This window comes from Rhinopithecus roxellana, chromosome 2 (genome assembly GCF_007565055.1).
Source record: "Rhinopithecus roxellana isolate Shanxi Qingling chromosome 2, ASM756505v1, whole genome shotgun sequence".
Lineage (NCBI taxonomy): Eukaryota > Metazoa > Chordata > Mammalia > Primates > Cercopithecidae > Rhinopithecus > Rhinopithecus roxellana.
In genome coordinates this window covers 129646614-129674475 of record NC_044550.1, presented here as the reverse complement: position 1 = coordinate 129674475, position 27862 = coordinate 129646614, and the positions used below count along the sequence as shown (strand labels likewise).

Sequence of the window (27862 nt, the reverse complement as noted above, 5' to 3'; positions counted from 1 at the left end):
TTTTCCTCTTCTTTCCTCTCCTTTCCTGCACCCATCACCCAAGCAGTATACACTGCACACAATTTGTAGTCTTTTATCCCTCACCCCCTTCCCACCCTTTCCTCCTGAGTCCCCAAAGTCCACTGTGTCATTCTTATGCCTTTGCATCCTCATAGTGTAGCTCCCACTTGTGAGTGAGAACACACAGTGTTTGGTTTTCCATTCCTGACTTACTTCACTTAGAATAGTAGTCTCCAGTCTCATCCAGGTCACTGCGAATGCCATTAATTCATTCATTTTTATGGCCGAATAGTATTCCATCATATGTATATAGCACAGTTTCTTTATTCACTGCTTGATTGATGGGCATTTGGGTTGGTTCCACATTTTTGCAATTGCAAATTGTGCTGCTATAACCATGTATGTGCAAGTATCTTTTTCATATAATGACTTCTTTTCCTCTGGGTAGATACCCAGTAGTGGGATTACCAGATCAAATGGTAGTTCTACTTTTAGTTCTTTAAGGAATTTCCACACTGTTTGCCATAGTGGTTGTACTAGTTTACATTCCCACCAGAAGTATAGAAGTGTTCCCTGTTCACTGCATCCATGCCAATATCTATGATTTTTTGACTTTTTGATTATGGCTATTCTTGCAGGAGTAAGGTGGTATTGTATTGTGGTTTTGATTTGCATTTCCATGATCATTAGTGATATTGAGCATTTTTTCATACATTCGGTGGCCATTTGTATATCTTCTTTGGAGAATTGTCTATTCATGTCCTTAGCCCACTTTTTGATGGGATTGTTTGTTTTTTTCTTGCTAATTTGTTGAGTTCATTGTAGATTAAGGATATTAGTTCTTTGTCAGATGTATGGATTGTGAAAATTTTCTCCCACTCTGTGGGTTGTCTGTTTCCTCTGCTGACTATTCCTTTTGCTATGCAAAAGCTTTTTAGTTTAATTAAGTCTCAGTTATTTATCTTTGTTTTTATTACATTTCCTTTTGGGTTCTTGGTCATGAAATCCTTGCCTAAGCCAGTGTCTAGGAGGGTTTTTCCAATGTTATCTTCTAGAATTTTCATAGTTTCAGGTATTAGATTTAAGTCTTTGATCCATCTTGAGCTGACTTTGTATAATGGTGAAAGATGAGGATCCAGTTTCATTTTACATGTGGCTTGCCAATGATCTCAGCACCATTTGTTGAATAGGGTGTCCTTTCCCCACTTTATGTTTTTGTTTGCTTTGTCGAAGATCAGTTGGCTATAAGTATTTAGGTTTATTCCTGGGCACAGTGGCTCACACCTGTAATCCCAGAACTTTGAGAGGCCGAGGCGGGCGGATCACGAGGTCAGGAGATCAAGACCATTCTGGCTAACACGGTGAAACCCCGTCTCTACTAAACGGTGAAACACCGTCTCTACTAAAAATACAAAAATTAGCCGGGCGTGGTGGCGCCTGTAGTCCCAGCTACTCTGGAGGCTGAGGCAGGAGAATGGTGTGAACCTGGGAGGCAGAGCTTGCAGTGAGCTGAGATCACACCACTGGATTCCAACCTGGGCGGCAGAGCGAGACTCCATCCCCCCAAAAAAAAAAACCAAAGTATTTTGGTTTATTTCTGGGTTTTCTATTTGTTTCAATTGGTCTGTGTGCCTATTTTTATGCCAGTACCATGCTGTTTTGGTAATGATGGCCTTATAGTGTAGTTTGAAATCAGGTACTGTGATGCCTCCAGATTTGTTCTTTTTGCTTAGTCTTGCTTATTTTTTATTTTTGTTTTTATTTTTTTTTGAGACAGAGTCTTGCTCTGTCACCCAGGCTGGAGTGCAGTGGTGTGATCTCAGCTTACTGCAACCTCCAACTCCTGGGTTCAAGTGATTCTTCTGCCTCAGCCTCGCAAGTAGCTGGGACTACAGGTGCGTGCCACTTCTCCTGGCTAATTTTTGTATTTTTAGTAGAATGAGGTTTCACTATATTGGCCAGGTTGGTCTCAAACTCCTGACCTTGTGTTCTACCCACCTTGGCCTCCCAAAGTGCTGGGATTACAGGTATGAGCCACCATGCCTGGCCTAGGATTGTTTTTTATAGTTCTGTGAAGAATGATGGTGGTATTTTGATGGGAATTGCATTGAATTTGTAGATTGTTTTTGGCAGTATAGTCATTTTCACAATATTGATTCTACCCATCCATGAGCATGGGATGTGCTTCCATTTGTTTGTGTCATCTGTTATTTCTTTCAGCAGTGTTTTGTAGTTTTCCATGCAAAGGTCTTTCACCTCCTTGGTTAGGTATATTCCTAAGTATTTTATTTTTTTGCAGCTATTGTAAAAGGGATTGAGCTCTTGATTTGATTCTCAGCTTAGTCACTGTTAGTGTATAGAAGAGCTACTGATTTGTGTACTTTAATTTTGTATCCAGAAACTTGACTGAGTTCTTTCATCAGTTATAGGAGCTTTCTGGAGGAATCTCTAAGGTTTTCTAGGTAAACAATCATGTAATCAGCAAATAGTGACAGTTTGACTTCCTCTTTATCAATTCGGATGCTTTTTATTTCTTTCTTTTGTCTGATTGCTCTGGCTAGGACTTCCAGTACTATATTGAAGGGAAGTGGTGAGAGTGGGCATCCTTGTCTTGTTCCAGTTCTCAGGGGGAATGCTTTCAACTTTTCTCCATTAAGTATTATGTTGCCTGTGGGTTTATAATAGATGGCTTTTGTTACATTGAGGTATGTCCCTTGTGTGCCAATTTTGCTGAGAGTTTTAATCATAAAGCAATGCTGGATTTTGCTGAATGCTTTTTCTGCATCTATTGAGATGATCATGTGATTTTTGTTTTTAATTCTGTTTATGTGGTGTATCACATTTATTGACTTGTGTATGTTAGACCATCCCTGCATCCCTGGTATGAAACCTGCTTGATCATGGTGGATTATCTTTTTGATATGTTGTTGGATTTGGTTAGCTAGTATTTTGTTAAGGACTTTTGCATCTGTGTTCATCAGGGACATTGGTCTGTAGTTTTCTCTTTTGGTGATATCCTTTCCTGGTATTGGTATTAGGGTGATACTGACTTCATAGAATGATTTAGTGAGGATTTTCTCTTTTTCTGTCTTGTGGAATAGTGTCAATAGGATCAGTACTGATTCTTCTTTGAAGGTCTGGTAGAATTCTGCTGTTAATCTGTCTGGTCCTGGACTTTTTTTGTTGGTAATTGTTCTGTTACTGTTTCAATCTCACTGCTTGTTATTGGTTTGTTCAGGACATCTAATTCTTCCTGATTTAAACTAGAAGGGTTGTATCTTTCCAGGAATTTATCCATATCCTCTAGGTTTTCGAGTTTATGTGTGTAAAGTTGTTCATAGTAGCCTTGAGTGATCTTTTGCATTTTTGTGGTGTCAGTTGTTGTATCTCCCATTTTGTTTCTAATTGAGCTTATTTGGATTTTCTGTCTTCTTTTATTGGTTAATCTTGGTAATGGTCTATCAATTTTATTTATCTTTTCAAAGAACCAGCTTTTTGTTTCATTTATCTTTTTTTTTTTTTTTTTTTCTTGAGACAGAGTTTTGCTCTTGTTGTGCAGGCTGGAGTGCAATGGCGCGATCTCAGCTCGCTGCAACCTCTGCCTCCTGGGTTCAAGTGATTCTCCTGCCTCAGCCACCCAAGTAGCTGGGATTACAGGCATGCACCACCACACCTGGCTAATTTTTTGTATTTAGTAGAGACGCGGTTTCACCATGTTGGTCAGACTGGTCTCTAACTCCTGACCTCAGGTGATCCACCCTCCTCTGCCACCCAAAGTGCTGGGATTACAGGCCTGAGCCACCGCGCCTGGCATTTGTTTCATTTATCTTTTGCATTTTGTTTGTTTGTTTCAATATCATTGAATTCTGCTCTAATCGTGGTCATTTCCTTTCTTCTGCTGGGTTTGGGTTTGGTTTGTTCTTGTTTCTGGAGTTCCTTGAGGTATGACCTTAGATTATCTATGCTCTTTCAGACTTTTGTTTGTTTTTGAGACGGAGTCTTGCTCAGTCGCCCAGGCTGGAATGCAGTGGCACGATCTCAGCTCACTGTGAGCTCCGCCTCCTGGGTTCATGCCGTTCTCCTGCCTCAGCCTCATGAGTAGCTGGGTCTACAGGCATCCGCCACCACGCCTGGCTAATTTTTTTTGTATTTTTAGTAGAGACGAGGTTTCACCATGTTAGCCAGGATGGTCTCAATCTCCTGACCTTGTGATCCTCCCACCTTGGCCTCCCAAAGTGCTGGGATTACAGGCGTGCGCCACCACACCTGGCCAGACTTTTGGATGTAGGTGTTTAGGGCTATGAACTTTCCTCTTAGCACTGCCTTTGCTGTATCCAAGAGATTTTGATAGATTGTGTCACTATTGTCCTTCAGTTTGAAGAATTTTTTTTTTTTTTTAAATGGAGTCTTACTATGTTGCCAGGCTGGAGTGCAGTGGCAGATCTTGGCTCACTGCAACCTCTGCTTCCCAGGTTCAAGTGATTCTCCTGCCTCAGCCTCCTGAGTAGCTGAGATTACAGGCACGTGCCACCACGCCCAGCTAATTTTTGTATTTTTTAGTAGAGACGGGATATCACCATGTTGGCCAGGATGGTCTCGATCTCCTGACCTCATAATCTGCCCTCCTCGGCCTCTCAAAGTGCTGGGATTACAGATGTGAGCCACCATGCCCAGCCCAGTTTGAAGAATTGTTTAATTTCCATCTTGATTTCATTTTTGAGCCAATGATCATTCAGGAGCAGGTTATTTAATTTCCATGTATTTATATGGTTTTGAAGGTTCCTTTTGGAGTTGATTTACGGTTTTATTCCACTGTGGCCTGAGAGAGTGCTTGATATAAGTTCAGTTTTCTTAAATTTACTGAGGCTCATTTCATGGCCTATCATATGGTCTATCTTGGAGAAAGTTCCATGCACTGATGAATGGAATGTATGTTCTGTGGTTGTTGAGTAGAACACTCTGTAAATATCTGTTAGGTCTATTTGTTCCAGGGTACAGTTTAAATCCATTGTTTCTTTGTTGACTTTCTGTCTTGATAACCTGTCTGGTGCTGTCGGTGGAGTCTTGAAGTCCCCCACTGTTACTGTGTTAGCTACTCTTGCTTGCTTTTGGTCTCCCTTTGCATGGAATGTCTTTTTCCACCCTTTTACCTTAAGTTTATGTGAGTCCTTATGTGTTAGGTGAGTCTCTTATAGGCAGCAGATGGTTGGTGAATTCTTATCCATTCTGCAATTCTCTGTCTTTTAAGTGGAGCATTTAGGCCATTTACATTCAACCTTAGTATTGAGTTGTGAGATACCATTCCATTCATTGTACTATTTGTTGCCTGCATACCTTGTTTTTTTCTTTTCTTTTTTTTATTTTTGCTTTATAGGGCCTGTGAGATGTATGCTTTAACGAGATTGTGTTTTGATATGTTTCCAGGATTTGTTTCAAGATTTAGAACTCCTTTTAGCAGTGGTAGTACTGGCTTCCTAGTGGCGAATTCTCTCAGCATTTGTTTGTGTGAAAAGGACTGAATCCTTCCTTCACTTATGAAACTTGGTTTCGCTGGAAACAACTGTTTTGTTTAAGGAGGCTGAAGATAGGGCCCAGTCCCTTCTAGCTGGGAGGGTTTCTGCTGAGAAATCTTCTATTAATCTGATAGGTTTTCCTTTATAGGTCACCTGGTGCTTTTGCCTCATAGCTCTTAAGATTCTTTCCTTTTTCTTAACTTTAGATAACCTGATGACAATGTGCCTAGGCAATGATCTTTTTGCAGTGAATTTCCCAGGTGTTCTTTGAGCTTCTTGTATTTGGATGTCTAGGTCTCTAGTAAGTCCAGGGAAGTTTTCCTTGATTATTCCCCCAAATATGTTTTCCAAACTTTTAGATTTCTCTTCTTCCTCAGTAATGCCAATTATTCTTAGGTTTGGTCATTTAACATAATCTGAGACTTCTTGGAGGCTTTATGTTTTCTTATTCTTTTTTCTTTATCTTTGTTGGATTGGGTTAATTCGAAAACCTTGTCTTTGAGCTCTGAAGTTCTTTCTCTGCTTGTTTAATTCTAATGCTGAGATTTTCCAGAGCATTTTGCATTTCTATAAGTGTATCCATTGTTTCCTGAAGTTTTGATTTTTTTAAATATATGCTATCTATATCTATTTCATTGAAAATTTCCCCCCTCATTTCTCTCTCTTCCTCCCTCCCTCCCTCCCTTCCTTCCTTCCTTCCTTTCTGCTTTTTTTTTTGGGAGTAGTGTGGGGGACGGAGTCTCACTGTGTCACCCAGGCTGGAGTGCAGTGGCATGATCTGGGCTCACTGTAACCTCCGCCTCCCGGGTTCACACCATTCTCCTGCCTCAGCCTCCCGAGTAGCTGGGACTACAGGCATGTGCCACCATGCCTGGCTAATTTTTTATATTTTTAGTAGAGATGGGGTTTCACCACGTTAGCCAGGATGGTCTCAATCTCCCGACCTCGTGATCTGCCTGCCTTGGCCTCCCAAAGTGCTGGGATTACAGGCATGAGCCACAGCGCCTGGCCTCCCCTCATTTCTTGCATCATTTTTTTGACTTCCTTAAACTGGGCTTTGCCTTTCTCTAGTCCCTCCCTGATTAACTTAATAACTAACCTTCTGAATTCTTTTTCAGGTAAATCAGGCATTTCTTCTTGGTTTGGATCCATTGCTGGTGAGCTAGTATGATTTTTTGGGCGTGCTAAAGAACCTTGTTTTGTCGTATTACCAGAATTGGTTTTCTGGTTCCTTCTCATTTGGTTAGGCTCTGTCAGAGGGAAGGTCTAGGACTCAAGGCTGTTGTTCAGATTCTTTTATCCCACGAGGTGTTCCCTTTATGTACTCCTCTCCTGATTTTCCTAGGGATGTGGCTACCTGAGAGCTGAGCTGTAGTGACTGTTATCTGTCTTCTGAATCTAGTCACCCAGCAAGTCTACTAGGCTCCAGGCTGGTACTGGGGATTGTGTGCTCAGAGTCCTGTGATGTGAACTGTCTGTGAGTCTTTTGGCCATGGATACCAACACAGTATTTGGGGTGTCTCCTGGGTCCTGCAGGAGCAATCTGCTTCCTTCAGAGGGTCTGTGGGTTCTCTCTGCTTTCCTGATTTATTCCTGTAGTCATTCTAGAGCAAAAGTTCACAATGCAAGCCTCCACACTCTGCTCTGTCCGTCCCAGTGGGAGCTGCAATCTACTCCTGCTTCCCACCTGCCATGATCTCCTAATTCTCTCTGATTATTGGAGCTTTGTAACAAGTTTTGAAATCAAGAAGAGTGAGTCCTCCAACTTTTTTCAAGATTCTTTTGGGTATTGTGCTTCCTTTGCTTGTCAGTTTTAGGATCAGTTTGTCAGTTTATGCAAAAATCCAACTGGAATTTTGATACAAATTGTGTTAAATCTATAGATTAATTTTGTGAGTCTTGCCATCTTACTATAATAGTGTTGAGTTTTCTGATCCATAAACATGGGGTATTCTGATCCATAAACATGCGGTATCTCCATTTATTTAAAACTTTAATTTCCTTTAGGAATGTTTTATAGTTTTCAGTGTAGTATGCAAGTCTTGCTTTACCTTTAATTTTTTTAAAGGCATTTTGATGGCTAAAGAATGTAAGTTGATGGTTTATTTTCTTCCAGTAGTTTCGTAATATTACTCTACTGTTGGCTGGGCATGGTGGCTCACACCTGTAATCCTAGCACTTTGAGAGGGCCAGGTCGGTGGATTGCCTGAGCTCAGGAGTTTGAGACCAGCCTGGGCAACACAGTGAAACCCTGTCTCTACTAAAATACAAAAAAAAATCGGCTGGGCATGGTGGTGTGCGCCTGTAGTCCTTGATACTCTGGAGGCTGAGGCAGGAGAATTGTTTGAACCTGGGAGGCGGAGGTTGCGGTGAGCTGAGATTGTACCACTGCACTCTAGCCTGGGCGACAGAGCAAGACTCCATCTCTAAAAAAAAAAAAAAAAAAGTATGTATATATATCTACTGTCTTCTGAGTTGCTTTATTTCCCACGAGAAATCTGCTGTCATCCTTATCTTTGTTTCTATCTATGTAATGTGTTCTCTCGCCACCCCCCACCCTTTATCACTGGTTTTAAGCAAATGATCTGTAGTTTTCTTCATGTTCCTTGTACTTGAGTTTTATTGATCTTCTTGGTTCTAATGATTAACTTGGGGATAAAGGACAAACTTATTATTATGTTGAGTTTTTAAATCCTTGAGTATTATATGTCTTTGTTATTTAGGTCTTCTCTGATTTCTTTCATTAGCATTTTGTAGTCTTCAACATACATATCCTGTATGTATTTTGTTAGTTTATACTTAAGTATTTCATTTTTTAGAGTTCTATAAATGGTGATTTAAAAAATTTTTATTTTCATATGTTTATTGCTAGAATATAAAAATATATTACATTTTTGTCCTTTGATCTTGTATCCTGCAACCTTGCTAAATTTACATGTTAGCTTCAGGATTCATTTTTTACAGGTTCCTTTAGATTTTCTACACAGACATTCATGCCATCTGTTAATAGGGAAAGTATGATGCTTCCTTTCTGATGTGTATGCCTTTTATTCCTTTCTCCTTTTATATTGCCCTGGATGAGACTTCCATCATGATGTTGGAGAGGGTAGAGACCAGATTTGGAGCATAAAGTCATGGATTCGGATTTTGGCCTCAACTGTCATTAAAAAAGCCATTCATTTTCAAGTTTAATTTTAGGCCTTTTCTTGTTCTCTCTGCTTAATTTTAAAATGTATATCTTTCTACAGCAGATATATTGTCTAGGTTTAATTTATTTTGTTGTGTTTCCACAGACCCCTGTTTCCTCTGTTAGAGGAATTGTGATGTTACTCAAGCGCCAAGCAGAGGGTGGCCATGGTTGTCCAGATGCCCTGGCCTGTGGTCCTGTCCTGGAGGGCTTTGTGTCGAATGATCCATGTATCTACATTCAAATACAGCACTCTGCTATCTGGGACCAAGAACAGGAGGCACATCGACAACCTGCCTGGTAAAAAATCTTCACGCATGGACTCACACCCTACTTACATGCCTGCTTTATACTAATGGAAAGTTTTTCAAGGTCCAGTTTTAATTGTTTAAACTTTTAGAAGTTTTGTATGGGCACATGAAAATAAAATGGATCCAAGTGATAGAAATCTCTGCAAATACTGGCCCTGTCTCTCCCAGAGAGTATCCGGAATGGAGTTCCGTTCTTCTGTGGGAGCAGCCTGCTCTAGGACTTGAAGCAACTTCACGATGAGAAGCTAGGGAGAAAAGCATCAACCCCAGACCCTGAAAATCCCCTGTCACTGGCAGAGTCCCAGATGATTTTCCTTATCATACTTGTTCATTCATTCACAGCATTAGAAAACAAAGTTATCACTGCCTGCAAACAATAAATTGTCCTTAATACCACCAAGGATGGGACTAGTTTCAAAGCTCCATGTCTGTGGAAAGAGGCAAGACCTGTCTCACCTCTTTGGACTGGCCCTCTTAGAATCACAGAATTTTAGAGCAGGCAGGGTTACTCCTGCCGCCCCTTCTAGATTCTGAAAAACCGTTTCTGGGATGGATCTTGTACTCTTCCTCACTGTTTCTTTGCTTAGGTTATGCACATGACTTGGGCTTCTGCCTCAAATGGAGGTATCCACTACCTTCCCAGCCCTCTGATTTAAGGCCAGTTAGCCACCCTGGAAGATTAAGGCAGCTCGGGAGGAAGCTGGGCCCCATTACTAGCCTTTCCATGCTTCATACAGGTTCACTGGGCTCTGGGTGATTTTAAGTAACTTTTGGGGAGAAGGGGACAATGTGTGACAAACATAGCTTTCAGCTCCCAACAGAACCCTTAATTTTCTTTTTATGTAATTTTCTCTTTAAAGAACAACTGGTCAGGTCGGAGAGCCCTTGTGAGGACAGAGCCCTAATATCTGGATGATGTTTCTGAATTTAGTTGACGTTTTCCACTTGGACATCTAGTGGTCATTTTAGGCAAACATGTCCAGACTGAACTCCTGTTTTCCCTGGACCTTGCCTCCTGTGGCCTGGCTGTCTTAGTCAGTGTCATCCCTCCATGAGCTTAGGCAAAAAGTCCTGGGGTTAACTCTCACTTCTCTCTACTTTCCACAAACCATGTCAAGCTCTCAGCAAGTCCTATTGGCTCTGCCTTCAAGTGTAGCTAGAATCTGCCGTCTGCTTATCCACTGTGTTGCTGTTACTCGGCGCAGTTTGTTACCTCCTACTGGATCACAAAAACTTCCACGCTGGACTCCTGCTTCCACCTGCCCCTTCAGTCTGTTTTCCGTGCAGCACCCAGAGCTGGCCTGTTAAAGCATAAATCAGATCACATCACTTCCCTGCCCCAAACCCTCAAACAACTCCTGCTTTACTCTGAGGAAAACCCAAAATCACTGCTTTTAGACTTTCTGGCTAAGATCAAGTGTAGAAAAGCCACAGGACCTGTGAAGGCCCTTGCCCTCAAAGTCTGCTTACTCTGGCCCCTCTGCTGTCTTCAGCCTCACCCCTCCTCTCTCCCGGCCTCTCAGTGCATTCCCACCTCCTTGCTGTTCCTGACCATGTGTTACGCGCCTCTGCCCAAGGGCCTGGTGGCACCATCCCTCCCTGCAGCATTCTCCCAAATAGCTGCATGGTTTGCTGCCACATTCCTTTATGTTTTTCTCTGAACAAACAAAAAGTAAACTATGAAAACACGAAAGTACAGAGTAGTATACGCATCCACCCAGGCCAACATTATCAAAGGTTTTTCCTTACTTCCTTCATCTGTCCCTTTCCTGGGGAAGGGGGAGAGGACTGAGGTTAAAGAAAATCCCAACCTATTGTTTTGCCCTCTCATGACTCTAAAAACTATGGGCTTTGTTTTGTTTTGTTTTTACAGAGCCACAGTGCCATTTTAAAACTTAACAAGTTGTATATCCAGTCCAAATTCGAAGTTACCTGATTGTCTCAAAAATGTCCTTCTACAGTTGACTTGTTGGGATCAGGACATAGCATTGGGTGGCCATGTCTCTAGTTTTTTCTAATCTGGAGCATCCCTCAGCCCCTCTCCCTGTCCTGGAGGAGGTCCCATGTCTTGGATTCATTTGTTTGCCTCATCATGAAGTTCTTTAACTTGTTCTGTCTCCTCTTCTCCATATTTTCTGTAAACTAGAGTTAGCTCTAAATGCTTGATTATTTGGGTCCAACTTGTTTTGCGCAGCACTTCCTAGGTGGAGCCGTAAGCTTCATACTCCATCTGTGATGCAGTTGGATGGCCAGATTTAACAAATTCAAATATAGAACACTAAATTTGAATTTCAGATAAATAACTAATTTCTTAGTATATGTATGTCCCAAATATTGCATGGGACATACTTATACTAGAAGAATACATCTCTAAAAAATATGTAATTTTTTTCAGATAATAATTATTCATGATTTTTCTGAAATTCAGACTTAACTGGTGTCCTCCTGACTTCCCTTAGTGATGCAATTGGGTTGTCCCAGTTTTCATGGTGCTGAGAGGGAGCAGCGGGGTTCAGGTGGTGTCAGCACGAGCCCTTCCTTATAAACTTCTCCCCCAAACTCTCCCTTAATGGTTTTGTCCTTTGATGAGGATCATCTAAATCACTTATTTAATTATGGCTAGTAAGATGGTGATTTTTCTAACTCTATCATTTCTTCCACATTTAGTGGCTAAAATTTTCTGTCAGTAACTTTCCTTTGTTTACCTTATCCTTCATGTCTTTCCTCAAGAGTTACCTTGGCTAGGAACAGTGGCTCAGGCTGAGGTGGGAGGATGGCTTGAGGCTGGAGTTTGAGACTAGCCTGAGCAACATAGTGAGACCCCATCTCTACAAAAAATTTAAAAATTACCTGGGTACAGTGGCATGTGCCTATAGTCCCAGCTACTCCAGAGGCTGATATTGGAGGATCACTTGAGCCCAGCAGTTTGAACCTGCAGTGAGCTATGATTGTGCTACCGTACTCTAGCCTGGATGACAGAGTGAGGCCCTGTCTTAAAAAACAAACAAACAAAAAACAAAAACAAAAACAAAAAATTACCAAGCTAAAATAAATAAAAAAGAATTACCAAGCTAAAAAAAAAAAAAGAAAGAATTACCTTATCAGACCTTCCTTGACCACCCTACATGAGATGGTACCGCACTGCTAACCCCACATACATGACTTTCATTTGTGTTCAGTAGTGTGTTCATTAATGTATCCCCAATATCTAAGAACAATGCTACAAAGCAAGTGTTTAATCAGCATTTATTCAATATTATTGAATGAATGAATGTTGAAGCTTAATTTTTATAAGTTCTAGGACAATCAAATTAATACATTGCCTCAAGTACCATAAATTGGAAATAATAATCCCAATCCTATGATTATATCTTTGAGATTCAAAATAAATTTAAATAAATCACATTTAAATTAATACACATACTTTTTTGCACAAAACATGTTTAATAACATTTATTAAATGACCTGTGCAAGGCCTTTCACATACACACTCTCCCTTCACCTTCACATTCTCTCTGTATGTTATACCTTATTCACTCCATTTTACAGATGAGAAAGCCTCAAAACTAGCTTTTATATATGTAAATATATATGTGTGTATGCACGTATATACATATACATATATGCATGTTTTATTTTAAGAGCCAGAGTCTCTCTTTATTGCCCAAGTTGGAGTGCAGTGGTTGTGATCACGACTCATTGCAGCCTCAACCTCCTGGGCTCAAGTGATTCTCCCTCCTCAGCAACCTTACCCCAGTAGCTAGGACTTTAGTACTATAGGCATGCACCACCATGCCTCGCTAATTACCATTTAACTTACAAGGTATTCTTTTTGTTGTTTGTTTTATCAAGATAAAAATCAGTTAGTCTCTTATTAGCAGAAGATAGTGTAGTTGGTAGATTACCTTATCATGGAACTCTTGAGTTTCAAGGATGAAGGAGCAGCAACGGGAAGTGAGCTCCATGGCCCCAGTTCTTCTCCTTCATAAGCTCTTTACTCCATCTTGGACACCCTCCTCACCTGTCCAGCCAAGCCAAGGTCTGAAGCTGTGTTATTGGCACTTTACCCTCCCTACCATCCTGGCTGCCCTTTTCAAGGGAAACCAAGGTGAAATCACATAAAGTACAAAAAGCCTACAAATGTCTTTCTGTGGAACAAGTCCAAGCAAAATCTAACTGCAGTTTGGCTAAGTGTGCAAAGCTCACTGGGCTCTTGATTTCTTTCTTCCTCAGCTCTAACCAAAGAACCTCGGCCTTCTGGGACCAAGAACAGGAGGCACATCAACAATTTGCCAGGTAAGAAATCTTCATTAATGTATTAATGAACATTTACTATAAAGAGGCATTGATGGCTTTGGTAGCTTAGAGTTTGGGCCCTGGCAGCAGGAAGATACGGTCTCAGATCCCAGCATTGCCAGTTTGTTAGTCATTTAACCCTGGCCAAATTGCTTAAGCTTTTCAAGACTAAGTTTTCTCCTCTGTAAAATGGTTCTAGTGCATGCCAGATAGGATTGTGATGAGGTTTCAATGCAGCAATCACTTCACACACAATGCTACGAAGTGTTCAGCATGGTATCTGGCACATGGTAAGTATTCAGTCAATTTTAACAATTGTGAATCCCATATTCAAAGTGCTCATGGTATAATAGAACAAATGTTCAAGGTACCTTATCATACAGCAAGTGTGCTTCCCACTGTACTACATGTGTGGGCAGGGGTACAGAAGAGATACAGAAGAGATAACAGAAGAGGGAGCAGCCCCCTGCCTGCGGAATTAGGGCATACCTTCCTGAAGATGGCCCTTGAACAGTTTGTGAAAACTGTGGGAAGAGAATTGTAGTCAAGAATACAGTATATGCAGTGGCCCAGGAGCAGAGCAGGACATGGCACAGCCTGGTGGTGGAGGAAAGGGAATTTAGTGCGATGAGAGAGTAGAATGTTTGAGGGGAGCTCTGGGAGAATGGGCTAGAGAGTCATCTTGGGGCCTGGCTATAAAGAGCCCAGAGTAGGTCTTATTCTACAGGTAATGGGATGTTACCCAGGGATAAGCACTTGACAGTTGCGTGACCTTTGGTACCTTACCTCGTCTCTCTGTGTCTCACTTTCATCATCTGTAAAATGCAGATAATAAATAATACAAACCTCTTGGAATTCTTTAGTTAATGTGTGTATGTGCTAAGTGGTAGCTATTCGTTGAGTAGTAGTAATATTTTTCCAAGGTTGAAAGTTCCAAGTTAATGTTTAAATCAGTGAATTTCTTTTCATCTTCTAGGAACGTGCTATTTCAAACACTGAAATGTAAATGTCCTGTTATTTGTTTTAATGCTAAGGATTTTGTGAGAATAGTGCTGCAGTTTTTTGGTAATGATGGCAGTTGGAAGCATGGTAAGTTATATTTTTTGTTCTCGCTATAATTTAACTCTTCAACTGTGACTCCTCCTATCAATGGGAGAATGGTGAGGGCAGCCATGTCACACAACTCCTGGGGGACCTGGCCACACAGACTGATATGCCTCCTCATGGGCCCTAGGCATGGGGAGGAAGTTTTCCTCCATGTTTCTAGGTTATTTGAATTTTTACAAGTATACATTACTTTCATAATTTAAAATAGGAAAGAATTAACTTATGTAGCATGGTCAGTGAGATTTGTTGTTACCACAAATAGCTTATAAACTTTCTAAGAATTAAACTACAGTCCAGAGTAATTAACATTGAAACAATATAGGACCTACCTTTTATTTAAAATACTGAAGATTTTAAATATACATATATATTTTACTTTTTGATTTTTTTAGAGATGGGGTCCAACTCTGTTGCCCAGGTTGGTCTGAAACTGCTGGCCTCAAGCCAACTTCCTGCCTCAGCTTCCCAAAGTGCTGGGATTATAGGTGTGACCACCGCACCTCGCTTAAAATAGTAAAGTTTTTTATAACTTTTTAAAAACTAGATTGACATGGCCGGGCGTGGTGGCTCACACCTGTAATCCCAGCACTTTGGGAGGCTGAGGCGGGTGGATCACGAGGTCAGGAGTTGGAGACCAGCCTGGCCAACATGGTGAAACCCCGTCTCTACTAAAAATACAAAATTTAGGCAGGCGTGGTGGCTCATGACTGTAATCCTAGCTACTCAGGAAGCTGAGGCAGGAGAATTGCTTGAGCCCAGGAGGTGGAGGTTGTAGTGAGCTGATATTGCGCCACTGCACTCCAGCCTGGGGGACAGAGTGAGACGCTGTCTCAGGAGAAAAACAAAAACAAAAAAACACACAATTAGATGGACAGATAAGTGGTAAAGAAAATATAGCAAAAATATTCGTTGTAGAATCTAGGTGGTGGACATATATGTTCACTATATAATTCTTTTCAAATTGTATATTTGAAAATGTTCATAATAAAAGGTTGGAAAAAACCCTTTTTATTGTCAAAAATTTCTAACATATACAAAAGTAGTCATCACCCAGTTTCAACAATTATCAATTTCCAGCCAATCTTTTTTTTTTTTTTTTTTTTTTTTTTGAGATGGAGTCTTGCTGTGTCACCTAGGCTGCAGTGCAGTTGCATGATCTTGGCTCACTGCAACCTCTACCTCCCTGGTTCAGGTGATTGTCCTGCCTCAGCCTCCCGAGTAGCTGGGACTACAGGTGCACGCCACCATGAATGGCTAATTTTTGTATTTTTATTAGAGACGGGGTTTCACCATGCTGGCCAGGCTAGTCTTGAACTCCTGACCTTGTGATCTGCCCGCCTCGGCCTCCCAAAGTGAGCCACCACACATGGCTCCAGCCAATGTTTTGCTGTATAACTCCCCATACTTCCAAACTGCCACCTCCTGAATACTTTGTAGCAAAACCCAAACATCATATGATTCATCTCTAAATATTTCAATTGTATGACTAAAATGTGAGATTCAGTTTTTAAAACAACACCATCATCTCTACCCACCCCCGAGCAAAATAGCCAATAATCTTTTTCTCTTTTTTTTTTTCTAAAAATTTTACTGATTCATAATAGATATACATTTTTGGGGGGGACTTGTGATATTTTGATATATTCATATAATGTGTACTTGTAATAATCAAATCCATGTAATCGGGATATCTGTCACCTTAAACATTTATATTTTCTTTATACTGGAAACATTTGAATTTTCCTTTACTAGCTATTTTGAAATATACAATAGATTATTGTTTACTATAGTCACTCTACTGATTTACTGAACACCAGGTCTTCTTTCTTCTACCTAACAATATATTTGCAACTGTTAATCAACTACTCTTAATCCCACCCACCACCCCCTTACCCTTCCTGACCTCTGGTAACCACCAATCTACTCTACCTTCATGGGATCTGCTTTCTTATCTCCTACATGTGAGTGAGAACCTGCGATATTTGTCTTTCTGTGCTTGGCTTATTTCACTTAACATAATGACCTCCAGTTCCATCCATGTTGCTGCAAATGACAGGATTTCATTCTTTTTTATGGCTGAATAGTAATTCCATTGTGTAAATATACCACATTTTCTTCATTTATCTGTTGATGGACACTCAGGTTAATTCCTTATTTTGGCATTGTGAGTAGTGCTGCAGTAACATGGAAATCCAGATATTGCTCTGATATGTTGATTCTTTTGAATATTTTGATTCTTTTGAATATATACCCAGGAGTGGGATTGCTGGATCATATGGTAGCTCTATTTCGTTTTTTGAGGAACCTACGTACTGTTTTCCATAGTGGCTGTACTGATTTACTTTCCTACCAATAGTGTATGAGGGTTCCCCTTTCTCCATATCCTCACCAGTATCTGTTATTCCCTATCTTTTTGATGAAAGTCCTTTTAAATTGGGGTGAGATGATATCTCATTGTGATTTTCCTTGCGTTTTTCTTATGATTAGTGATGTTTAGCATTTTTAAATATTCTTGTTGGCCTTTTGTATATCTTCCTTTTAGAAATGTCTATTCAAATAATTTGCCTCTTTTAAATCATGTTTCCCCCTGTTGAACTGTTTGAGTTCCTTTTATATCCTGGTTATTAACCCCCTACCAGGTGGATAGTTGGCAAATATTTTCTTCCAGTCTGTGAGTTGTCTCTTCACTCCATTGTTTCCCTTGCTGTACAGCTTTTGCTTGATGTAATTTCATTTGTCTATTTTTGCTTTTGTTGCCTATACTTTTGAAGTTTTAGTAAAAAAAAAAAAAAAAAAATCATTGCCCAGACAAATGTCCTGGAGCATTTTCCCAGTGTTTTCTTCCAGATGTTTCATAGTTTCAGGTTCTTAGATTTAAGTCCTTAATCCATTTTGATTTGATTTTTGTATATGGTGAGAGATAGGAGTCTAGTTTCATTCTTCTGCATGTGATTTTCCCAGCAACTTTCCCCAATATATATTCTTGGAGCCTGTCAAAAATGAATTGGCTGTAAATGTGTTGATTTATTTCTGGGGTCTCTATTCTATTCCATTGGTCTATGTGTCTGTTTTTATGTCAGTACCATGCTGCCTTGGTTACTATAGCTTTGTGGTATAATTTGAAGTCAGGTAGTGTGATTCCTCCAGCTTTGTTATTTTTGCTTGTGATTGCTTGGCTATTCAAGGTGTTTGGTTCCATACAGATTTTAGGCTTTTTTTTTGTCCTATTTTTAAATTTTTTTTATTTTTTATTTTTTTGAGATGGAATCTTGCTCTGTTGCCAGGCTGGAGGGCAGTAATGTGATCTCGGCTCACTGCAACCTCCACCTCCTGGGTTCAAGCGATTCTCGTGCCTCAGCCTCCCAAGTAGCTGGGACTATAGGCACCTGCCACCACGCCTATATTTGTATTTTTAGTACAGACAGGGTTTCACCATGTTGGCCAGGATGGTCTCGATCTCCTGACCTTGTGATCCACCCACCTTGGTCTCCTAAAGTCCTGGGATTACAGGCGTGAGCCACCGCGCCTGGCCTTTTTGTCCTATTTCTATGAAGAATGTCATTGGTATTTTGATAGAGATTTCATTGACTCTTTGATTGCTTTAGGTAACGTAGATTTTGTTTTGTTTTGTTTTTTTGGGATGGAGTCTCGCCTTGTCACCCAGGCTGGAGTGCAGTGGCACGATCCTGGCTCATTGCAAGCTCTGCCTCCCAGGTTCACACCATTCTCCTGCCTCAGCCTCCCGAGTAGCTGGGACTACAGGCACCTGCCACCATGCCCGGCTAATTTTTTGTATTTTTAGTAGAGACGGGATTTCACCGTGTTAGCCAGGATGGTCTCGATCTCCTGACCTCATGAGCCACTGCGCCCAGCCGGTAACGTTGATATTTTAGCAATATTAATTCTTGCTTTCCCTCACTTTTATTCTGTGTAAATCTGTATAAGTATTTCCTTATCCAATCAGCCATTCCATGTGTTTTAATGGAAACATTTAGTCCATTTACATTCAATATTATTGGTAGGTGAGGACTTATTACTGCCATTTTGTTACTTGTGGTTAAGTGATTTTCTCTGGTAGGATCTTTTTAATTTGTTGCTTTCTTTTGTGTGTGTATTTATTGTAGGTTTTTGCTTTGTGGTTACAAAAACCGATAATATATACACTACAGATAAAAAGGAGGCTTACAAAAAAATCTTGTAACAAGTTATTTTAAACAGATGACAACTTACCTTTATTTACAAAGAATAGAAACAAACAAATAAAGGAAAAACTAAAAAACTTCTACACTTTAATTCCACCCCCTACACACATTTTGACTTTTTGTTGCCTCAATTTATGTGTTTTTATATGACCCATCTCTTAGCAGGTCGCCATAGCTGTTACTGTTTTTTATAGATTTATCTTTTAATCTTCACACTGGAGTTATGAGTGGATTGCATACCACAATTACAGTGTTAGAGTGTGCTGAGTTTGTGTATTTACTTTTACCAGTGGGTTTCAATCCTTCAAATGTTTTCTTTTCGTATGTTTGTGTTTTTTTCTTTCAGTTTGAAGAACTCCTTTTAGCATATCTTGGAAGACGTATCTGGTGGTGATGAATTTCCTCAGTTTTTGTTTGTCTGGGGCTTTATTTCTTTTTCATGTTTGAAGGATAGCTTTGCTGGGCACAGAATTCTTGGTTGGCAGTTGTCTTTTGTTTTGTTTTCCTTTTTATTGGGCGGGAGGGTGGTGGGGAGATGGGGTCTCACTCTGTCACCCAGGCTGGAATGCAGTGGTGCGATCATAGCTCACTGTAACCTCAAATTCCTGGGCTGAAGTGATCCTCCTGCATCAGCCTTCCAAGTAGTTGGGACTACAGGTGTGTTCTACCATACCCAGATAATTTTTTTATTTTGATTTTGTAGAGACAGGGGTCTCACTATGTTGTCCTGGCTGCTGTTGAACTCCTAGCCTGAAGCAATCCTCCTGCCTTGGGCTCCCAAAGTGTTGGGATTACAGGTGTGGGCCACCAAGCCTGGCAGTTTTCTTTTCTTTCAGCACTTTGAATAGGTTATCCCACTCCCTCCTTCTGTTGAGAAACCTGTTGCCAGATGAATTGGAGCTCCTTTATATGTTGTTTGTTCTTTTCTCTTGCTGTTTTTGGGGTCCTTTCTTTGTCCTTGACCTTTGGGGGTTTGTTTATTATATGTGTAGTATAATATAGGGTAGTTATATTTGGGTAATTATAAGGTAGTTTTATTTGGGTTTAATCTGTTTAGTGATCTCTGGCCTTCCTGTACCTGGATATTTATATATTTCTCAAGATTTGGGCTGGGCGCAGTGGCTCATGCCTAAAATCCCAGCACTTTGGGAGACTGAGGCAGGTGGATCACTTGAGGTCAGGAGTTTAAGACCAGCCTAGCCAACATGGTGAAACCCTGTCTCTACTAAAAATTCAAAAGTGAGCCGGACATGATGGCACATACCTGTAATCCCAGATACTCGGGAGACTGAGACGGGAGAATCACTTTTAATCCAGGAGGCAGAGGTTGCAGTGAGCCAAGATCAAGCCATTGCACTTCCGCCTGAGCAACAGAGCAAGACTCCATCTAAAAAAAAAAAAAGATTTGGGAAGTTTTCTGTTATAATTTTTTGAATAAGCTTTCTATTCCTTGATCTTGCTCTGCTTCATCTTGAACATCAATAATTCTTAGATTTGCTCTTTTGAGGCAATTTTCTATATCTTATAGGTGTTCTTCATTTCTCTTCTTCCTTTTCTTTTTTCTCCTCTGTGTCTTTTCCAGTAGCCTATCTTCAGACTCACTGATTCTTTTCTCTACTTGATCCATTCTGCTGTTGAGAGCCTCTAATGAATTTTTTTGTTCAGCAAATATATTTCTCAGTTCTAGGATTTCTGTTTGATTTTTTAAAATTATGTCAGCCTCCATTAAATTTTTCTGATTAATTTCTGGGTTTTTCTGTGTTATTTTAGAGATCACTGAGTTTCCTTAATACTGCAGTTTTGAATTCTTGATCAAAGAGTCCCTATTGCCCTCCGGTTAAGGTCAGTCCCTGGCTCCTTGCTTTGTCTGGTTTGAGGAGGTCATGGTTCCCCACTTACTGTTATTTCTTGTGAATGTACGTCTATTTCTTTGCATTGAAGGATTAGTTTTTTGTTCCAATCTTCTCTTTCTGGCTTGTTTTGGTTTTTTATTGGATATGTTTGCTCAGAAATTTTTTTCAATATACCTGTTGAATATCTTTTCGTTTTTGCTAGGTCCTTGCTTCCTTTTCAGCACTAGATGGCACCTTAAGCCCAGGTGTGTCTCGGCTCTAGCAAACTTCAGCGCGCTCCCTATCCCTGGTGAGGAAAGTCCCTAAGGGTATATACCTCGCAGTATGGGAAGGCTAGCTGGGAGTTCATGCCCAGGGGACCTGTAGGATCTACCTCCTACAATATGATCCTCCTGACCAGCCTTTCTGGTTTGGTGTCTTCTCTGTCTGTGGTACAGAGGAGAGTGTCTGCTAGTCTCAACCACTGCCCATTTCTGGCTCTCCTCAGGGATATTTCTCCCTTCAGGCACTCATGATGCTTCCTGTGGATTGTGGCAGGAAGGGGTCTCCTGCCAGGGGGCCCAAGATGATGGGAAAGCTGATTGTCCACCTCAGTCTCACTTTTTCCAGTTTAGTCACTGAATTAAGGGAAATTTTTCTACATGTTTGGTGACTGGCAGATTGGGGAAGGGACATAAAGTCTGATTCTCTTACTGTCTGCATGGAGTTTTTTCACTTCTGTGTGGCCTTGGAAACTGTGTCATCCTTATATTTGGGTTCTGGGATATTGCTGGTGATAATCTTGATGTTATATATTGGTTTTTGCTTTTCTGTGAAGGAGAGTGAAGCCAGCTTGCTTGTATTCCACCATTTTGGTAACATCACTCTATTACCAATAATCTCTTTTTATTATTAGATATCTAGTCAGTGTTTGCACTTCCCTAGTTGTTTTATAACTGTTTTTGCTTTATTTGTTTTGTTTTTTACAATTTGTTTTAACTGGGGCCCAAAGCCCAGAACTTGTATTTCTTTTTTTTTTTCTCTTTCTTTCTTTCTTTTTTTCTTTTTTTAGTCTTGCTCTGTTGTTCAGGCTAGAGTTCAGTAGTGCAATTTTGGCTCACTGCAACCTCTGTGTCCCAGGTTCAAGTGATTCTCCTGCCTCAGCCTCCTGAGTAGCTGGGATTACAGGCACGTGCCACTACGCCTGGCTAGTTTTTTATATTTTTGGTAGAGACGGGTTTCTCCATGTTGGCCAGGCTGGTCTCGAACTCCTGACCTCAGGTGATCTGCCTGCCTCAGCCTCCCAAAGTGTTTGGATTATAGGCATGGGCCACCATGCCCAGCCAGGTGTGCTTGTATTTCTTAAGCCTCTTTTTCTATATGTTCTCCCTTCCTCTGTCTTACATCCTTGCAGTTATTTTGTTGTTGAAGAAACCAGAGTGTTTGTCCTGTAGAATTTCTCACAGTCTGGATTTTACTGAGCACATCTCCTTGTCATTTAATATGTTCTCTCTCTTCTATTTCCTGTAAATTGGCAGTTAGATCCAGATGCTTGATCAGATTCAGGTTAGATTTTGGGAGAGTAAGACTACATAAGTGTTGTATATATTCGTCAGGAGGTATATAATGTGTGGATGTTTACCTTTTTTTGTGATGTTAGAAGCTACCGCTTGTCATTGTCTAGGTTCCTTAATTGCAACATGGTGATATTTAAGATCTATTATGCTTTCTTCATTTATTAGCTGTAATACTTACATAAAGAGAAATCCCCCTTTATCATCTATTTGGTTACCCTAAGTATACTTCATATAGAAAAGTCAAGATAAAAATTTGATTATTTTCCTTTATTTACCTATTTTCAAAATAATGAATTGTTTCATAGAATCACCAAAAGGTGATAATTTTAAAAGCCTTTTCATTTTAGTATCATTATGAGTATATGAATTTAAATATATTTGATATGTTTTGACACATTGCACATGATCTTTGATGAGTTGGGTGAGTCTTTGTCATACAAACCTAGTAATCTGGGCATCTTCCTTGATTTGTGGTATGGTAGGATGTTTCCAGGTCATCTTGTGCATTTCCTGCCCTAGACCTGAAATTAACCATTTCTTCAAGAAGCCCTATTACTTTAGTGAAAATGGCATTTAGAGACCAGAATTTGGTCACTGGGTGTATACCTCACTATTAGGTTGACTTTTGTTACCAGGCTAAGATGTTTGTATTTTTTAAAGATAAAATATACCATGAGTTCATACTGATAATTCTAATTCATATTCAGGATGACAGAGTTTTTACTTAACCTTATTCATCTCCTTTAAAACATACCGAAGAATCCTTTGTACTTGGAGGTCAGTTTGGCTGTATATAAGATCACTGGTTTACATCTTTCTTTATGTTTCTAAAATATGCTATACTATTGTTTTTTGGCATAAAGTGGTGCTTTCAGAAAGTGTGGTGAAAATCTGATTCTCTTTACTTAATTAGTGACTTGGTCTTTTTGTTGGAATGCCCAAAGTTTTTTGTTTGTTTTGTTTTCCTTTTCCTTTTCTTCTTTTTTTTTTTTTTTTTAAGTCTAATTGTTTTACTAGACTGTGTCTTAGTGTTGGCTGTTTTGGATCAGTTTTCCAATATATGTATGTACCTTTAAAAAAAAAAAACTTTGGCTGGGCGCGGTGGCTCATGTCTGTAATCCCAGCACTTTGGGAGGCCGAGACGGGTGGATCACCTGAGGTTAGGAGTTCAAGACTAGCCTGGCCAACATGGTGAAACCCCATCTCTACTAAAAATATGAAAATTAGCCAGGCATGGTAGCGTGCACCTGTAGTTCCAGCTACTCAGGAGGCTGAGGCAGAAGAATCACTTGAACCTGGGAGGCAGAGGTTGCAGTGAGCAGAGATCTCACAAGACTCTGTCTCAAAAAAAAGAAAAAAAAAAGTTGTAAATAGCTTTTTGGTATAGCTTTAAAAAATAGCAGTTTTATTAAGATATAATTTCATACCATAAAATTCACTCTTTAACTGTACAATTCAGGGGTTTTTTAAGTAATCACAGAACTGTGCATCTATCACCACTGCGGAATATCAGAACATTTTTGTCACCCCAGAAAGAAACCCTGTACTCCTTAGCAGCCACTCCCCATCTCCCCTTTCTCAGACTCTGGCAAGCACTAATCTGCTGATTTTTGTTTCTGGAGTTGTGTATTCTGAATATTTAACATGAATAGAATCATACAATATGCGGCCTTTTGTGACTGGCCTATTTCATTTAGCCTGATGTAGTTTGTTGTTGTTGTTGGTTTTTAGCCTAGTGTTTTAAAGGTTCATTCATGTTGTAGCATATATCAGTACTTTATTCCTTTTTATGGCTGAATAATATTCATATTTTGTTTATTCATTCATCAGTTGATGGATATTTGAGTTGTTTTCACTTTTGGCTGTTATGATTAATGCTTCTGTGAACTTTGGTGTACAGGTCTTTGCATGGACATATTTTCAACTTGCTTGGGTATATATCTAGAAGAAGTAGAATTGCTGGGTCATGTGGTACTCTGTATTTAACATTCTGAGGAACTGCCAAACTTGTTTCCAACAGGTCTGCACCATTTTAACCAGCACTGTATATAGCATTGTAATTTCCCCACATCCTTGCCCAATACATGTTTTTGTCTATCTTTATTTTAGTCATCCAAGTGGATGTGAAGTGTTACATCCTTGTGGTTTTGGTTTGTATTATATTGACGCCTAATGATATTGGACATCTTCTCATGTGCTTATTGGCCACTTTTATATCTTTTTTTGGAGAAATGTCTGTTCAAATATTTTGCCCATTTAAAAATTGTGTTGTCTTTTTATTGTTTATTTGAAAGAATTATTTTTATATTCTAATATGAGTTTATTGTCAGGTATACAATTTGCAAATACTTTCTCCCAATCTATGACTTGTCTTTTTAATTTCTTGATGTCCTTTGAAGCGCTCTTTTTTTTTTTTTTAAGGAAATCTGATTTATTTGTGTTTTCTTTTGTCATTTGTGTTTTTGGTGTCAAACCTAAGAAATTATTGTTTAATCCAAGGTCAGAAAGATTTACTCATATTTTTTTATACAAGTTTAATCATTTTCTCTCTGAGGTTAGGCTTATGATCCATTTTTTGTTAATTTTTGCATATGGTGTGAGGTAGGGGTCTGTATTAGTGTCCTAGGTCTGCTGTAACATTACCATAAACTGAGTGCTTAAAACAACAAATTTATTTTCTTCCAGTTCTGGAGGCTGGAGGTCCAAATTAAGGTGTTGGCAGTTCCTTCTGGAGTGTCTGAGGGAAAATCCATTCTGTGACTCTCCTCCAGCTTCTAGTGATGGCTGGAAGTCCTTTTCACTCCTTGACTTGTAGATACATCCCTCCAGTCTCTGCTTCCATCCTCATGTGGCCTTTTCCCTCTGCGTGTCTCTATATGTCACCTTCTTTTCCGTCTCTCATAAGGACACCCATCACTGCATTTAGGGCTCACCCTAACTTAAGATGATCTCATCTCAAGATTCCTACCATAATTATATCTGCAAAGGCCCTTATTTCAAATAAGTTCTCATTCTGAGATTCTGGGTTGAGTTATCTTTTGAGGACCACAATTCAACCCACTGTTGGTATCTAACACCATTCTTAGTACTTTTGTTGAAAATCAACCAACCACTGATGTGTGGGTTTATTTCTAGACTCTCAATTCTGTTCCACTGATCTGTAGGTCTATTCTGTGTCAATATGATACAGTGTTGACTATGTATATGTCTTTATGTAGTTTAAAGTTATTATTATTATTTTTTGATAATAATAATATTATCAAATATTATTTGTCTGTCGCCCAGGCTGGAGTGCTGTGGTGTGATCTCGGCTCACTGCAAGCTCTGCCTCCCAGGTTCACACCATTCTCCTGCCTCAGCCTCCTGAGTAGCTGGGACTACAGGTGCCCGCTACTACACCCGGCTAATTTTTTGTATTTTTAGTAGAGACAGGGTTTCACCATTTTAGCCAGGATGGTCTCGATCTCCTGACCTCATGATCTGCCTCTTCTGATCTCATGATCCGTCCGCCTTGGCCGCCCAAAGTGCTGGGATTACAGGCATGAGCCATCGCACCCTGCCTAAAGTCATCTTGAATTATAGTGTTTAGTGCTGTGTTTGTTTGTTTTTTTCCCTTTGATTTCCTATTTCATATGTTGAATCTTCTTGTCTGTCTTTCATATTTATCTTTTTTTTTTTTTTTTTTTTTTTTTTTTTTTTTGAGACGGAGTCTCGCTCTGTGGCCTAGGCTGGAGTGCAGTGGCCGGATCTCAGCTCACTGCAAGCTCCGCCTCCTGGGTTTATGCCATTCTCCTGCCTCAGCCTCCAGAGTAGCTGGGACTACAGGCGCCTGCCAACTCGCCCGGCTAGTTTTTTGTATTTTTTAGTAGAGATGGGGTTTCACCGTGTTAGCCAGGATGGTCTCGATCTCCTGACCTCGTGATCCGCCCATCTCGGCCTCCCAAAGTGCTGGGATTACAGGCTTGAGCCACCGCGCCCGGCCCATATTTATCATTTTTCTGTCCAGAATCCATTTTCAGTCTCTTCATTTCTTTTTGATTTTTTTTTAAATTTCATTTTATTTTATTTTTAAGTTCTGTTGGACTTGATTCTTTTTTATTTAAAAAAAAACTCTCTTTTTTGGCTGGGCACAGTGTCTTACGCCTGTAATCCCAGCACTTTGGGAGGCTGAGGTGGGCAGATCAACTGAGGTCAGGAGTTCAAGACCAGCCTGGTCAACATGGTGAAACCCCATCTCTACTAAAAAAACAAAAATTAGCTGGGCGTGGTGGTGGGGGCCTATAATCCCAGCTATTCGGGAGGCTGAGGCAGGAGAATCACTTGAACCTGGGTGGCGGAGGTTGCAGTGAGCTGAGATTGTGCCATTGCTCTCCAGCTTGGGCAACAGAGCAAGACTCCGTCTCAAAAAAATAAAACAGACAAACAAAAAATTCCCTTTTTTAAATCTTTTTTTACTTTAAGTAGTTAGCTATTATGTTTATTTGCGTTTGTGTCTTGCCAGTTTAGTTTTTATTTCTGAAATGTCTTTTTTAAAAATTTTTCTCTCCTGGATTCTGTCATTTTTTTGTATAATTTTTCTTTTTCTAAGTCACCTAATTTCTAAGTATATAATTCGGATTTATTTACTTATTCATAACTTTTACTCTTTCTTAATTTTCTGAACTTGTTTTAAATCTCATTTTGTTAGCATTTCTTTTTCAGCTACTGGCATTTTCTCCCTAGTGTGGGATTTGTCCTGGCAGGCTTCAGTTTGTCAGTTGCAAGAGATTATAGGGACCATCTCCCAGAACGTTCTTATATTGTCAGAGCTTCCCCAAGGATTTTAAAAAATATATGTTGGTAACCATTACTTTTGAAACGTTAGAGCATTGAAAAGGGAAGTGGAATGAAATAGTCCTATTGGGTCAGTCCACGTCACCAGACAGTGTTGTAGAAAATCATGTGCTGCTGACAGAGGTGGCAGGCAGCCAGAGGACCACCGACTTCTCTAATCCAGAGCTCTAAATGTGCCATTAAGAGACTTCCTAGCTATCAAGTGAGAAAGTCATAATACTGGCTGCTTTGGTAAATATAAATCTCTTAGATGGGTATAATTTAAAGATGCTGGAACATATAATATTTAATGTGATATGATCTAAGACTATAGTTTTATTTAAAGGCAAACTCCTTATTTTTGTATGGCACAATTCAAAATTTTAAAGCAACTTAAAAAGCAGTCACTTTAGGATTTAGTTTGTCTATTAATTTATACCCGCCCTCCTGTCCTTTTATGACTCTCCCTTCGTGTCTAAAGTGTTCTGGTACAAACACTTGTTTGTTTAGCAAATATCGTGTTTACTTTTTAGAAAGCGTTTTCTCATGTGTAGCTCAGATAATTACAGTAATCTTTCCCCCCAGTTTTTGGATGAAGAAACTAACACTGAAGGGGCGAGGTGGCCTCCCAGGCTCAGAGGGCGATTCAGAATCCAGACCTGGTGTTCCTTATGCAGTACCAAGGCACTGCAGATTAGTTGTCTTGTGGATCTTCCACAAGGGAGAGTGCCAAAGTGTCTTTGCCTTGCACACACTACCTGTTCAACACTCAGCGACGAGGGTGTCATGTGTGCTCAGGCAACTCCCACCCTTCTTCCTTTTGCTCAAGAGGCTTGGATTCCAGACTCCATGGTGCAAGACAGCCCAGTGAGAGGCTGGAGGAGGGCAGAACTTGGCAGAGAGGATGCCTGAGGGAAAGAGGAGCAAGGAAGAGGGGAGGCAGAAAGCATGACCCACCACACTGACTTCGACAGCTTTTAACATGTTTTTGAGAGATCCAAATTGCAAGTGAGCTTGGAGTCCCT

General features: G+C 40.1%; 1 protein-coding gene across 1 annotated transcript in view; it reads left to right on the top strand.

Annotated features, from left to right (window-relative positions):
• Nucleotides 1-27862, top strand: part of POLN (DNA polymerase nu) — a 167305-nt gene that overhangs the window by 38259 nt on the left and 101184 nt on the right. The window contains exons 6-8 of the mRNA XM_030920310.1: nucleotides 8807-8980; nucleotides 13288-13307; nucleotides 14284-14396. Coding sequence (XP_030776170.1) covers nucleotides 8807-8980; nucleotides 13288-13307; nucleotides 14284-14396 — 307 coding nt within the window. The remainder of the gene's footprint in view (nucleotides 1-8806; nucleotides 8981-13287; nucleotides 13308-14283; nucleotides 14397-27862) is intronic.